At 36.1% G+C, this 16,019-nt stretch overlaps 2 protein-coding genes across 2 annotated transcripts in view; one reads left to right on the top strand and one right to left on the bottom strand.

Moving 5' to 3' along the window:
• The window catches only part of JADE1 (jade family PHD finger 1), an 89,864-nt gene extending 77,553 nt beyond the window's left edge, over nucleotides 1-12,311 (top strand). The window contains exon 13 of the transcript XR_014027143.1: nucleotides 12,272-12,311. The gene's annotated coding sequence lies outside the window, so the exon portion shown is untranslated. The remainder of the gene's footprint in view (nucleotides 1-12,271) is intronic.
• Nucleotides 1-16,019, bottom strand: part of SCLT1 (sodium channel and clathrin linker 1) — a 36,172-nt gene that overhangs the window by 13,171 nt on the left and 6,982 nt on the right. The window contains exons 8-17 of the mRNA XM_081333073.1: nucleotides 15,742-15,807; nucleotides 14,362-14,432; nucleotides 13,533-13,623; nucleotides 13,330-13,421; nucleotides 12,433-12,610; nucleotides 12,179-12,277; nucleotides 11,451-11,522; nucleotides 10,552-10,626; nucleotides 8,568-8,713; nucleotides 2,284-2,476 (exon numbers count right to left, since the gene is read on the bottom strand). Coding sequence (XP_081189199.1) covers nucleotides 2,284-2,476; nucleotides 8,568-8,713; nucleotides 10,552-10,626; nucleotides 11,451-11,522; nucleotides 12,179-12,277; nucleotides 12,433-12,610; nucleotides 13,330-13,421; nucleotides 13,533-13,623; nucleotides 14,362-14,432; nucleotides 15,742-15,807 — 1,083 coding nt within the window. The remainder of the gene's footprint in view (nucleotides 1-2,283; nucleotides 2,477-8,567; nucleotides 8,714-10,551; nucleotides 10,627-11,450; nucleotides 11,523-12,178; nucleotides 12,278-12,432; nucleotides 12,611-13,329; nucleotides 13,422-13,532; nucleotides 13,624-14,361; nucleotides 14,433-15,741; nucleotides 15,808-16,019) is intronic.

Below are 16,019 nucleotides of genomic sequence, written 5' to 3'. Positions count from 1 at the left end.
CAGTTTACAGAACAAAAGTCAAGCCGGGGAGCAACTGGGGAACCAAAAGAGATTATAACAGAATATTTAAAACTAATATCAAAAGAGTCCCGTCCTTTATATATGTAACAAAACCAAGAAGAAAACCAATGGAAAAGATTTAAAAGAGAAAAGCAATATATCATATAGAAGTCTGAATCATAAAGCTATCTATTAATGCTTCTATTCTCTTGGAACAATGTCAATAGTGAGAGAAGATGGCAAGGAAGTGACGGGCAGCAGGAAGGAAATGCTTAAATCATTCTTTGCATCTGTCTTCATGCAAAAGAAAAAATAGCCCAACCTGTTGAAAGCAGAACTGTAAATGACAGACTAGGAATACAAGTCAAAATATTCAAGAAAATGGTAAGACAACACCTAGATGAGTTCAAATCACCAGGACCAGATGGATTATATCCCAGAATTCTGAGAAAGCTGGCAGATGTGATCTTGGAACAACTGAACCATATCTTTCAAAAATCCTGGAAAACCAGGGAACTACCAGAAGACTGGAAAAGAGCTGATGTTGTTCCCATCTTCAGAAAAAGAGAAAAAAATGGATCCAGGAAACCATGGACCAATTGGTCTGGCATCAATACCTGGGAAGATCCTGGAAAATATAATCAAGCACTGGATCTGCAAAGATCTAGAAGCAAGCAAAGCTATTAAAAGAAGCTTTGTCAAAAACAGATAATATCAAACAAATCTTATTGCATTCTTTGTCAAAGTGACTAAATTAGTGTACCAGCAAAATGCTATGGACATAGTACACTTGGACTTCAGTATGGCATTTGACAAAGTAGACCACAACCTACTTCTTGGTAAGACAGAAAAATGTGGGATAGCATAACCATCAGATGGATTCAAAACTGGTTGACAAACCATATTCAACATATAGTCCTAAATGAAAATACATCTACTAATCTATATGAAGGAAAGTATATAGTGGGGTACCCCAAGGTTCTGTCTTAGGTTCAGTATTCTTTAACATTTTCATAAACAATTTTGATGAGATAGAAGGGGAAATCATCAAATCTGGAGACTACACCTAGCTAGTGGGAATAGCCAACACTTTAGAAGATACAGTGAGGGAAAAAAACTATTTGATCCCCTGCTGATTTTGTACGTTTGCTCACTGACAAAGATACGATCAGTCTACAATTTTAATGGTAGGTTTATTTTAACAATGAGAGACAGAATAACAACAAAGAAATAAAAAAACCACATTTCAAAAAAGTTGATCTGCATTTTAATGAGTGAAATTAATATTTGACTCCTTAGCAAAACGTGACTTAGACCTTGGGGGCAAAACTCTTGTTGACAATCACAGAGGTCAGACGTTTCTTGTAGTTGGGACACCAGGTTTGCACACATCTCAGGAGGAATTTTGTCCCACTCCTCTTTGCACAGATATAGAATAGGCGGTTTCTGGCTCAACAGCAGTAACTGTGAGAAGGATCTAGGACTCCAGTAGACAATGACATAAGTATGAGCCAGCAGATGCAAAAAAAGGCAGTGCAGTCCTAGGTTGCATCAACAGAGAAATAGTATCGAGATCATGTGAAGTATTAGTACCGCTATATACTGCCTTGGTAAGACAACACTTGGAATTTTGTGTCCAGTTCTGGTTATCACAATATAAAAAAGAGGGAGATGGAAAGTTAATACAAAAAATGAAAAATAAATAAAGTGTAGAGAAGAGCAACACAGATGATTAGGGGGATGGAGGCTGGAACATATGATGAATGGTTGCAAGAGCTGGTATCTCTAGGGGTGACATGAACGCAGTCTTCCAATATTTGAGAGGCTGTCACTAAGAAGAGGGGAACAATCTATTCTCCAAAGATAGGGCAAGATAAGAAGTAACAGATGGAAACTTATCAAAGAGTTTTCAACACAGAACTAAAGAGAAATTTCCTAACAGTGAGAACAATTAAACAAAACAATGAATAGCTTCCCTTCAGAAGTTGTGGGTGTTCCATTATTGGAGGTTTTTAAAGAAGAGATTGGATTTGTTCTGAATGGACAGGGGGTTGGACTAGAAGACTTCATCCTCTCCTCTCCTATTCTATTCTATTCTTCACTGGCAATTCTAGGACTGTCTTGCTTACATTTCTAGATTGATTACAATAGTTTCTGATATCATTGTAAAAGTCAATTTGGATTCATTTTTAAAAGAGGTTGTGAGGTAATACTGTCTTGTTCCTTGCAGATTCAAATCCAAACAACTTGCATCAATTCTGAAGTATTATATTAAAAAAATACCTTTAATTTTGCAGTGTGTTGTGCTTCCATTGTGAGCTTTTTCAAGTTTTCCATTTCTTTTTGAAGCTGTTCATTCCCTTGTTGCAGCTTTAAGCGCTCTTCACTTATAGCTCCACATTTCTCCCTTTCAGAATCCAGAATACTTTGCAGCTTGCACATATTTTCTTGACAACGGCCTCTCTCTTCTTCATATCTTAAAGTGAATTACACTTTGTATGGTCAGTTTAAAACATGTTTTGAAAAGTTAACGATTGGCTTAATTTAACTAATAAAAGAATACTTCACCTTGAGGGTTGGGAGTTGGTTTATGGATGGCAGGCATATTTGCTTTATGATAAAAAGGTGGACAGGGCTTTTAAATCTCATATTCTTAGAAGTGCCTTGCTGCGTGTCTGTAAAACGTATTATTATAAGTTAAATTATAAAATACCAATTTGGGGAATTCCCGGACACGCGATAGAAGGCGTACTATGGGAGTGAGTTTGGATATGTTTTCCTATAAGGAATTACTTAGATTGGAAGGGAATAACTGGCAACTTAAATCATTAGATGAGTTAAAACAAGAAAACCTAAGTTACTTTTGGTTTCAATATACCCAATTGAAAGCTAGGTGGAAGCTGGATCAGAAGGTTGGCATCACAACTACAGATGAAAACTTAGTGAAACAAATTAGAGATTTAAATCGTGCGCATATAAAGAGGATATATAATGTTTTAATTGAATTGGATTCAGAAACGGAATTAGTTAAAGATTGTATGATAAAGTGGGCACAAAATATCCAGGAACCAATTCCGTTGGATATTTGGGAGGTAATCTGGGTTAGAAATGTTAAATTTACTCAGGCTCAAAATTTAAGAGAAAATTTTTATAAAATGTTTTATAGATGGCATTTGGATCCCAAAAAGTTGTCTAACATGTATCCTAACCTACAGTCTAAATGCTGGAGATGTGGTAGTTTAGATGCCACCTAGTTTCATATGTGGTGGACTTGTAGAAATATAAAAGCTTTTTGGATTAAACTTTGGTGGAACATTCAAAAGATTTTTAAGAGAAAGATAAAGTTTTCTCCACAATTGTTTTTATTGGGTATTGTTGTAGATTGTGATACTAAAGAAACCAATCTGATGTTGAATTTGATAACAGCAGCATGGTTACTGGTGGGACAATACTGGAAGAAGGATAGTTTGCCTACTATAGAAGAATGGGTACTTAAAGTATCGAATCTTGCAGAAATGTCTAAGATTTCTGCTTATTTGAAGGATCATTCACAAGAAAGATATATTTCAGTTTGGAGAAGATGGATAGATTATATTCAGAACAAATATGGGACTAAAAAGTTCCATTTAGCTTATGAGTAGATTTTAGAGGGATATTGTTATTAATTTTAGTATTAGTATTGATTATATTTTTGTTTAAGTTATTATTATTATGTTTTTAATAATTTGTATCTATGTTAAAGGGGAGTTAAAGCACATTATGAATTTGGTTAATTTTATAATGGATAATTTTAGTTAGAATATGATTATTATATCTATAACCCTGTATTCAGCTCTGGGAAGTGGGGGGGAAGGGGGTGGTTTGGGGTGGGTGGGTTTTGGGGATATGTATTGTAAAATTTTGTTTTAAAACTCTTTAATAAAAAACATGTCTTGAAATCACATAGACTTTAGGCTACATTAAATATAGTAATATTTGGCATTTTGTTTCCTTTTTTTACTCAGGAGAATCAGAAGTATTTTAAGTAACCCTCAGCAAGCACTGAACATAAATGTATTTATTTAGAATGTATGTGCATATGCTACCATAGTCTAGTGTAAGTTGCATAGTTTACAGATATAAAAGAGTAAAACATATATTAATTAATAAACTAAAAAAACATGTTGACAATTACCAATGTCACATCTAAACCTAGTGGTAATAATTAATTTTCAAAAGTTCTTTGAAAGACTGCACTATTGTCTACCTGAATGCCATCATGCTGGCAGTTTAACGATTGAAGGAAAAGCAGCAATCAGAAGCATGACTTCTGTTTCCCTCCCACCTTTTGAATAGAGGGGAAGTATTAAGCATTAAGCTTTTGAGAGGAATGGACTAGATAGGCTAGTTCTACTTAAAGAAGCACCTCTGGAGATAACTTGGGAGTCAAGCCATTTAGGGCTTCATAGTTTATATTAACAATTTGAATTGTACCCATAAACCTATCAGAAAAAAGAACCAAACTGGCATGATATGGTTCTCTCTTGCCAGGCTGTAGGTTGCCACATTTTGCACTAACTTCAGTTTTGAAGTGCCTTTTCAAAGGAAGCCTCATATAAAGTAATCTAACTTGAAATGATGTGAATGTGAGTTACTGTTCTCAAGGCTTCTGTACCGCAAAGGTTCTCCTCCTTATCTGTAGTAGCTGTGAGTCCAGGGCAACCTCTAAGCTACAGGTCTGCTTTTTCAGTGGAAATGCAGTACTGTCAAGAGTCAAAAATATTCATCTTATAAGCTTATTTTGACAATCATAAGGTCCACAGCCTGGGTGAAGATCTCTACTACATTTCTTATTTAGCCTGATGATTGTATAATTGGGTATCACTAACATATTGATAATATTTCATCCCAAACTGATGATTTCTAGTAGTTTCATAACAATGTTAAGGAGTAAGTAAAAGAGATCAGAATGCTCCAGCACCTCACAAGAAAGCAAACAACAGGTTGATGTCTTTTCTCCTACCACCACCAACTCTAATTGCCCATACAGGAAGTAACAAAGCTACTGCAGAAACAGTATCTCCACCCATACCCCATCACAAGCAGTTTACCTATCTATTTCTTCAGTCTCAAGCCAATGATGAATCCCAGATAAGATAATCTTTATTGTCATTTTTACTGTGGGCACAACGGCACACATCAAAAATGAAATGAAAGGGCTTCAGATCCTTCCAATGAAGAGTCAATACTTGACCAAACATAAGTAACTGTACCAGTGAAAAGTGCAAATACCTCATAGCATCCTGTAGGTAAATTGTTTTGTCCACTCTTTTCCAACAGAAACAGGCCAGTTAATGAGCACTGCTAAACTACTTTTCACTGATATAGTAAGGGTGATGTATTCAAACTCTGAGAGCTAGTTTGATGTAGTGATTAAAGTACAAGGCTAGAAACTGGAGACTGAGTTCTAATCACACCTTAGGCACAAAGCTAGCTTTGAACAGTTACCTCAGACAATTGTAAACCACTTAAGGAATCTTGCCAAGAAAACTGCAGGGATTAGTCCTGGCATCACTAGGAATCAAGAGCTGACTTGAAAGCATACAAATATTGACACATTGTGACTTTTTTGTGGCCATTCTGTTGACATTAAATTCCGACACTATCTTTCACTTTTCAACTTTTGAGCCAAGCCTTCAGTATGGCTCTGAGAGATATCCACAAGTCTACCAAGTTTACCTTATTATAAGAGAAGAAATTAATACTTGATTGGAGAGTAATTATTGTCAACCATATTTAAATGTAAACAAACTGTAAAAATAATCAAATCATACTCAGTTTTTATTCTGGCCCTGTCTATTACCTTCTGGTGAGCACCCCCTCCCCCCAATATACTGCTTAAAAACAATTATGGCTACAAACAATATAGAAAAAAATCATGTTGCAGCTGTAAAAAGAGAGTAGACAGAATATCAAAGTAAACAATATATGAGGAAGGAACAAAACCAAGAGGAAGCAGAGACAACATACAGGTGAAACTCGAAAAATTAGAATATCGTGCAAAAGTTCATTTATTTCAGTAATGCAACTTAAAAGGGGAAACTAATATATGAGATAGACTCATTACATGCAAAGCAAGATAGTTCAAGCTGTGATTTGTCATAATTGTGATGATTATGGCTTACAGCTCATGAAAACCCCAAATCCACAATCTCAGAAAATTAGAATATTACATGCAATCAATAAAACAAGGAGTGTACATAGAACAATATCAGACCTCTGAAAAGTAGAAGCATGCATATGTACTCAATACTTGGTTTGGGCCCCTTTTACAGCAATTACTGCCTCAATGCGGCGTGGCATGGAAGCTATCAGCCTGTGGCACTGCTGAGGTGTTATGGAAGACCAGGATGCTTCAATAGCGGCCTTCAGCTCTTCTGCATTGTTCGGTCTCATGTCTCTCATCTTTCTCTTGGCAATGCCCCATAGATTCTCTATGGGGTTCAGGTCAGGCGAGTTTGCTGGCCAATCAAGCACAGTAATCCCACGATCATTGAACCAGGTTTTGGTGCTTTTGGCAGTGTGGGCAGGTGCCAAGTCCTGCTGGAAAATGAAGTCAGCATCCCCATAAAGCTCGTCTGCGGAAGGAAGCATGAAGTGCTCCAAAATCTCCTGGTAGACGGCTGCGTTGACCCTGGACTTAATGAAGCACAGTGGACCAACACCAGCAGACGACATGGCTCCCCAAATCAACACAGAATGTGGAAACTTCACACTGGACTTCAAGCATCTTGCAGTGTGTGCCTCTCCATTCTTCCTCCAGACTCTGGGTCCTCGGTTTCCAAATGAGATGCAAAAGTTGCTCTCATCAGAAAAGAGGACTTTGGACCACTGAGCAACAGACCAGGTCTGTTTTTCTTTAGCCCAGGTAAGATGCTTCAGACGCTGTTTGTTGTTCAGGAGCAGCTTGACAAGAGGAATACGACATTTGAAGCCCCTGTCCAGGATCCGTCTGTGTGTGGTGGCTCTTGATGCACTGACTCCAGCCTCAGTCCACTCCTTGTGAAAGTCCCCAACACTTTTGAATGGCCTTTTCCTGACAATCCTCTCCAGGCTGCTTTCATCCCTGCTGCTTGTGAACCTTTTTCTTCCACACTTTCCCCTTCCACATAACTTTCTATTAATGTGCTTTGATACAGCACTTTGGGAACATCCAACTTCTTTTGCAATTACCTTTTGAGGCTTTCCCTCCTTATGGAGGGTGTCAGTGATGGTTTTCTGCACAACTGTCAGGTCAGCAGTCTTCCCCATGATTGTGATTCCTACTGAACCAGACTGAGAGACCATTTAAAGGCTCAGGAACCCTTTGCAGGTGTTATGGCTTAATTAGCTGATTAGAGTGGGACACTTTGAGCCTAGAATATTGCACCTTTTCACAATATTCTAATTTTCTGAGATTGTGGATTTGGGGTTTTCATGAGCTGTAAGCCATAATCATCACAATTATGACAAATCACGGCTTGAACTATCTTGCTTTGCATGTAATGAGTCTATCTCATATATTAGTAATAAATGAACTTTTGCACGATATTCTAATTTTTCGAGTTTCACCTGTATACTTGTGCTATTTCATTTCCTTTATTTTCATTTTTAACTCTCCCTCATCTCCCACTTCAATGCCAAGAAAACAACCAAACGTTTTTCTGCATACCTTCCATGCCTACCTAAGCAGGAACAATTTTCATTGTGCAGTGATGTCTCTGCAGTTCTTTGGCAGGGCTATATTTCGAAACTCTGACTTTTGCTTCCAACTGTTTTAATGGGACTAGATTTGGTAGTCATTGAGCTACCAGAGTTGGCAAGTAGATGAGACATAGCCAACTTGCTGATAGACCAACAGTCATTAAAAATAAAAGCCAAGAGTTTAACTTGATCTTTGAGGGCTTAAGTAAGTAGCTTTCACTTAACTTTCCTCCAACTTCTTCTAATCTAACTACTGAGCTAGACTGATTCTACAAAGTCACAAAGCAAACTGCTTCTGATTGTCAAGGTTTCTGAACTCTTTTCCATTTCAGGAATACTTCTTCCAAGTTACTCCTAAGCTTCAAGTGATACAGACATAGTAAAGTAGCACATCTCTTAGTCCACTTTTTATAAACCACGTCTTATAAGATACTTCAGGAACTGCTTGCATAAGAAGATGGAAAACATTAAAAAGTGCTTCAGAAGACAGGTAAAAATTATCTCCAAAGCTTCCCAAATAGACCCCAGCTCCCAGTATGAAAGGACTTAAGAAATCTGTTTGTTGCTAAATTCAATTTATTTGCATTTTAATTATAGCTTATTTTCTAAATCAGTTTGGGAGGAGTTTTACTTTGAATGATGGATTATAAACAACTTTAACAAACTGAAGTAAACAAAAAATGTATATTTCCATTGTCCAAATCTTTTTAATAATTACATCAGTGTAAATTTTAAAAGTAAAATTCCAATACAAATTCAAGTATATAAAACTCTGGTCAAAAGTCTCCAGAGGAAAAAATGGAAATAAAACAGATATGAGTTTGCAGCCTATGTTCATTACTTACTTCAGTTCCATTTGCTTAATTTTGTTTTGTGTTGTTTGCAAACTAAGATAAAGGTCATCTTTTGTACGTTCAGCATTCAGACATCTCTGGTAAAGCTCTTCTAGTTTTCTATAATCAGCTTCATTTCCTCTACCTTCACGGTACACCTGAAAGAGGAATTTAAACCAGGATATGATTCCAATGTTCCAGTAAAATCCCTGCTTTGACAAATCAATTAATGCGCAAAACTTAGAAAGTGGTTAATCATTTCATTATGACTATCATATCTGAAGAAAGATTTCATTATTGTATTAGTTTTGATCCACCAAACATTCTACAGGTACACCTTGAGTTATGGTGGTGATTGGGACCAGAATTTCTGTCACTAAGCAATGAGGTCATAAGGCGCAATGTAATGTAAGCAATTATTAGTATAATTGCTTTTAATTAGTAATGGCAACTGTTAAATGAGGTCTGGGAGTTGTTAAGTGAGCATCTTCTCATAACCTCCTATAAGCTTCCAACAAACGAAATCAGTGGGGAAGACAGTGGGGAGGTAAATGGCTGCTATAGGATGGGAAAGGAAGCAAAGGGGTGTGTGGGTTTTGAGACGGCACAGTAAGTGTGGCAGGACTTGGGGTAACTGTTTAGTGGGCAAGTGTATAAGTGGCAGGTGAGGACTGGCATGAAAATGAGAGTAGGAAGGGTGAGCAGGTAAGCAGGGAGGCACAATGTAGTGCAAATATGGCAGAGCTTGGGGTGGTTGCTGCTGGGGGTGGAGGACATGCAATGGTGTCCAAGTGGCCAGGGAGGGTGCATGAGTGGCAGAGGCACAAAATGCAGGGGTAGTGAACAGTAAGTGGCTGATGGGGAGATATGTTACATCCCAGCAAGACTTGGGATGGCTGGTGCCAGGTGGAGGAGGGTGCACAAGTGGTGGGAAGGTGTGGTGTAAGTTCAGCAAAGCTTGGGGAAGATGAACAGCTGGTGAAGGTGTGGACTGAGCATGAGTGCAGAGAGGCTGGAAAAGGGTGCACTGTTGGAAGAGACTTACCCAAGCAACTTGCCACCTTCCCTACTGGTTTCCCCATTGACTTTGCTTGTAGAAAGGTGGCAGAGAAGATTAAAAATTGAGATCACATGACCACAAGATACTGCAAGCTTCATAAGTGTGATCCAGTTGCCAAACAGATTGCAATCATGTGACTGCGGCTGGGATGGTCAAAACTTTGAAGACTGGTTATAACCATCGCTTGTTTAGCACTATCGTAACTCTGGTTTCTAAAAGGACTTTGGTTGTTAAAGAACCTATACTTGTTTCACCATGCTTTCCACTGACTGTATTGTGTTATCATCTTATTATTAGTATAATTGCTTTTAATTAACATTGTTATATTTTTATTTTTTTAAATTTTATTTTAATTCCATTTATATCCCGCCCTTCTCCGAAGACTCAGGGTGGCTTACAAGCTTAGCAGTAGCCTTCATTTTATATATATGCCTGCTTATTAGGGCTTTCACACACACACACACACACACACCCAAGCGGCATTATTACAAAGTCAGCTTAATTGCCCCCAACAATCTGGGTCCTCATATGAGAACTGATGATCTGATCTTTTCACAGATCTTCCTTTCTTAGTTCATTTTTACTGATTTAAGTAAGTTTGATCTGAGTTTTAGCCATTCTACCTTGTAGAGAGGCTTTTGTGAGTTTCACGAGTCATAGGCAATTTGTTTTTCTTTCAGCTCAAGTTATTTGGGTAAAAAAATACTGAACAGCATTACATGACATTAAGTCAACTTCTGCTGGTACAATGCCCAAGCACTTTTTTCATGGCAGCACATTTGTATTCATATCTAAATGATGTGAGTGCTTTGATTCTTTTCAGTCTGTCTCATGTGACCAAGGTTAATATTTCTACACCCTAAAAATTACATACTTATTAGCGTGTACATTATAACATTAATGCATGAAAATGGTGGAAAAGAAATTTTTTTTTGCCTTCTCTAGTTCTTCTTCAACTGCTCGCTTTTCTCTAATAGCTTGTTCTAGTTGGCTTTGCTTTTCTCCACATTCCTATAAAGCAATAATAGAATATATCTTTTAGAAATCAGTAAGTGACATATAACTGTAGGTGTACGTAGCAAACAAAATCAGGATAAATAATGAAGCCTGTACTCAAGTATTAATATGTACCTAATCTATGGCCTATGAAATTGCCACAAATTTCATTTACTGTAAACTTCCTTTATCTTTCTGTATTTTACCTTTAACCTCTTTCTATATTATCTGCACTGGAGTAATACAGGATTAAGTTAGGTGGTTTTGTAATTTTCAAGTTATATTTCAGAGTAATTTCCTTCAAACCACATGTTCAGCAAAAGAGGGATTTAGATCTCTTCCCTGATTCCCATAGCATTTCCTAAAAGTGAAGTCTGGAACCATCACGTATCTCTACTTCTCTTTTTAAAAAGGTATAAGATATGTTAAATATGCTATTTGAACAAAACATTTGTAAGCCGTGTTTTTTACGAATAACCACAAAGCTTGATGATGTGTTTATTTTATCCAGAGGTTTAACAAGTAAGGTATATTATCTCTTTTGTATCTGCTCTTCCAAATAGTAGCATCCCACATGAAAAAGTATTTTTATCATTACATTTAATGAAATTGTGAATGCTTAAGATACGGAAGATTTTTTTTCCTGAACAAACTGAAGTAGTGAAACTGGGTATTGCTTTGTGGCACTGAATTTTAAATGCTTATTTTTCCTTGATGAAAATCAACATAGAAAAAAAAGATCAAAATGTAAACTTGTATTTTTTTGTTAAATTTATTTGCTGCCTATCTCACCTGGGGGCTACTTTAGGTAGTTAATTTAAGCAAAATGTATAACTTACCATCTGAAGTGCAGTAAGTTCTTCTGCTAAGTGTGAAATTTGAATATTGTATCGTTTCCTCTCATTTTCTACCTATTTTTTTTTAAAAAAGGTGTATTATTCCATGTCCAATGATATTTTCTTACTTGATTATATAATACACTTTTAGGAGTACAAGTGGCTGCAATATACTAAGAAGAAATATGCTAATTATCAGTATAGCTTTATATATAAAACTTCCAGAGCTAAGCAATGTCCAGATATAGGTGTCCATAACTGGAAGGGCACAAGCATTCTCCATCTCCTCTTTCAAACAGCTCCTCCAACCCTTTGAACCTGCTACTCAAGGCATTTGAAAAACCTGTTGAAGATGTTAGGGGTATTCCAGAAAATCAGACATAGTGACTTGCAGTGAGCTGGGATTTTTAGCAACCACATTTCTAACCTGCCCCACTAAAGCAGTCTGCAAGTCTCTTGGGGGGGGGGGTGTTGAAGTAGAATGTGTCCAACAATTCTTGTTCTGCCTGCTGAATTACATGGACTGTAACACCTATAGTTTATTGGGAGAAATAATTTCTTCTCCCAATAACAAAGGACCATTAACAAAATTACCTGAATTATCTACAGACAAAAGGTGCATATTTCAACTGAGATAACTTTCACATATTTAGCTTTCAAAGTAACTATCAGTATTATTAATTTACAAGAACAAAATGTGTAGAAAGTAAGTTTTAAGCATGACTGCTTACTTCTTTCCTAGTTATTAAAACAGCATTTTGAAGTAGCTGAGAAACTGCTTGTTTCATATTTTCAATTTCCTCTTCTTTTTGTTTCTCTGATAGCATTGCCTAGAATTGGAAAGAATGGGTCATATTCTAGTAAAAACTTCCTACCAAAGGTAGGTCAAGCCTAATGATACAGCTATTTGTGTTTAACAGAAAATAGATTAATTTAATTAAGTTCAAAGCAGTTATTCCACAAACATATACAATAAATTAATCACCTGACTCTTCTGGAGATTAGCTTCTTCTATGAGTTGCATGCTGTCTCGGACCTTTCCTACAGCATCATACTTCTCTTCTTCTATATTCACACACTTTGTTTGCAGCTCTTGAATTATTTTTTCAAGATTTGTTCTTTCTGATCTTAGCTGTTTGGAATCTTTTGTAGCTATACAAAGTCTGCATAGTGGAACAGGGACCAATTGACTGTTAAATTTAGGTTAAGATTAGGTAAGACTGCAATTAAAATAGATGTCCTATCTTTCAAGATCTGATAAGATTAGATTAAGTCTCTTCTCTAAAATGGTGAAATCAAATCCTCTTGGGGCAGCATCTTTTTACAGCATCTTTCGAGTAGTTTTCATTGTTATCGTAATACTGTAGTGAAATTTCAGATATTCAGAAATAGGAAAACCTTTGACAAACTAGTAATAACCTTTAATTTTGATCATGGAATTTTATTCTCCTTATAAACCTTTTAATATTTATTTCTCTGTAAATCTTTCTAATTTAGTAAAGTGCTTCTTAAATTTTGAGGTTACTTTTTTCAAGATGATTTTGAAATTGGGCTAAACATTAAAAATATTTTTGACTGGATAAATCCAAGTTGGCATATTTGTAAGTGATTGAAAACCTGAAAACCCAAGGTAGCTGTAAAACTCCAACCAATTTTGCAGACATTTTTGAGGAAAGCCAATATTGAATGAACTGAATGTTTATTCTTGAGGGCCACAAAAAATAATAATTAAAATTCATTGCATAAAATTAATTATACTGATTGTGTATGTTCTACACAAATATGTTCTGAAATTAAATATCTGATCACACAACAAAAACTAAACATATGTAGGATTATAGTGTTAAAGTGGAAGTTATTATTCAATAATTTAATAATCTACCTTGTCTCCAATTGTTTTATGCTTGACTGCAATTCTTGCAAGCGTTTATCTGATGCCTCCTCTTTTTCCCGAGCAGCTAGGACCCCTTCTTCCTAAACACCAGAAAAGTCAGAGATTTTTTTTAGAACAATTTTGTGTCTAGCAGAAGCAGAGTTCAGAAATGTGAACTTCTATTTTGAAAGTTGAGAAAGGATGTGTTCAACCTTTCTGTTTAATTGGCTGCGAAGATCCTCAATGAGTCTTATCATTTCATCAGCTTTTGCAACTGCTGTTCTCAAGTCCAATTTGGATTGTCTGCATATTGAAAAGATAAACTTCTCTAAATAAGAAATACACTGGCTAAACAAATATCATGTTTTTACATTACCATTCCATGTTCAAGCTCAAGAAAAAAAATAGCATACAGATGAAATTATGCTCTTGCTCAACAAATTATTGCACAGAAAAAGTCACATCTTGGTCTAATTTATTATTTCTTTGTGGACATATTTTACAGCATTTCCAAATGGCAATTCATTTCTAAAAAGATCTGCTCATCAGTATGTGATAAACAGGAAATTTTGGTGTGGATAGATAATTTTCTACCCCAAACACAGTATATGAAGTAACAGCACACATTTATTATAGTGGAAAGGCTTTCTTCATTATCTGCTGAAGTTCCAACAGAGGTCAGCATTTGCTCACAATGTTACATCTCCACAGATAGCTATAAACTTCCACCTAATGATGTGCAGTAAGCCAGAGGGCCCCAACCTTTTGGGCACCAGGGACGGGTTCCATGGAGAGAGGTTTTTCCACAGACCAGAGAGTGCGTGGTTTTGTGTGCTGCCTGCATCCTGCAGATGGGGCTTTGCTTGTTTGTGCGGACCTGTTCCTGGCATGCTGCGGCCTGGAACTGGGCCACGGACTGGGAGTTGGTGACTCCTGCAGTAAGCCATAAAATATTTTTGAAAAACCTCATCATACAGGTTGGACCATTATCTGTGTGCTAGCCCGTTTTTAAAAAATAATTTAAGATTTAGAAGTTTATACCTATGTTGCTTGCGCAGCTGTTCCAGCTCTACATTTTGTTCCATTACAGTTTTCAGAAATACCTGATTAATCTGTAAACAAAATTATTTTTAAATATATTGCACTGCTGTTAAAATGAATAAAGCATTAGAGCCAGTAGGCTAGTATGGTTAAGGTACTGAGCTAGGAATGCAGACACCCAGGGTCTAGTATACCCTCAAGCAACTGAAGCTCACAAAGAGAGATTGTCTTACTAAAATTGTTTGCTTCCCCACTCCTCCTGCAAAGCAGAGAAATTTCAAAAAAGCAGTTTGCTGTTTACACATTGAGAGCAATGAAGTCATACCAGCAGCAGGAAAGGGACAGGCAAAGGAGACATTGCCTACAGAAATACTTGCATTTTCCCCCACTCCCCTTGCAGAGCGAAATTATTGGAGAGCAAAAGAGGGCTGAGGTGCGATCACATTGCTTTTGATGTGTACAGGACAGTAAGCAGGTACTTGAATGTCCCAAAGTAAGGGAGAGTGGTTAGGAGGGAAACAAAAACCTAAGATATGAAGCTGACTAGTATAGTGGATAACATGTTGTGGTCATGTAATTTCCCACTTAACAACTGCTTTGCTTAAGAATGGAATTGCCAGTCCCAAATAAAATTTGTTAAACAAGACTACCTGTACTTTGCTTAAGAGCAACACAAAATCTGTCTCTTTCCACTAACCATATTTATAATAACATTCATAGTTATGTGCTATTGACTTTATTTCATTGAAACTTTTAAAATTGTCAATACTTCATTGAGACTTCTAAAATTGTCGATACATAGTCTTTGTTCTAAACTCAGTGGCATTTCAAGGCTCTTATTTTGTTTTAGATGCACCAGCATTAGTCATTACTTTCAGTCACCTACATTAAAAAAAAATGAACTCCTTCTTGCTTTGCTGGCACCTAATTGAAATTTTGTTTCACTAGTTTGTATTTCAGCTACATTCTTTGTTTTTTTGGTTTTAAAAAAAGCTTCTCACTTCATTTGCTTCCAAGAATCATATCATTAAAAGCAGAAACAGAGAAGAAAAGAAAATATTTTAAACTAATACTAAATAGTCAAAGAAATAGGCATTAAAACTTAGTAATCATGGACTGTGCAGACAAAACCTTTATTTTTCATGAAAAGCGCATTTTCCCAAATCAGGAACAACTACTTGCTCTCCAAGTAGCAATTAAATTAGAACAGATTAAAAATACAATATAAGCCACTATATAATACAACTTATAAATATGTAAGTAAAAAAGGTTAAGACAAATCTTTATGAAAAATTATGTTGGGAAAATGTACTTTCTTTTAAATTTTTCTGCTATGGCTAGTCCAAAATAATGTTATTAGAATTTCAGTATTTCACTTACTGACTCAGTTTTTTCATTAGCCAAATGCAGTTGTTTTGTTAGTTGTTGAAAGCTTGACAACTGATCCTAGAAAGAAGATAATACAGTGCATTGGAATGAAAATCTAGAGGATTTATCAACATTAAAATAAATGCTCAAACATAATATATTACATATTTAGGTATTAAGTACTTAATTTAAGTAATAAAGTATAACGTTATTAGTGGATGTTGTCCAGATTTGAGAGTCAGCTAATTTATTTTTTTTAAAAATAAATTATACAATAGCATAAAGCAGGA

This window comes from Vipera berus (genome assembly GCF_964194415.1).
Source record: "Vipera berus genome assembly, chromosome: 7".
In the NCBI taxonomy this organism is placed as follows: Eukaryota; Metazoa; Chordata; class Lepidosauria; order Squamata; family Viperidae; genus Vipera; species Vipera berus.
This window is presented reverse-complemented; position numbering and strand designations above follow the sequence as displayed.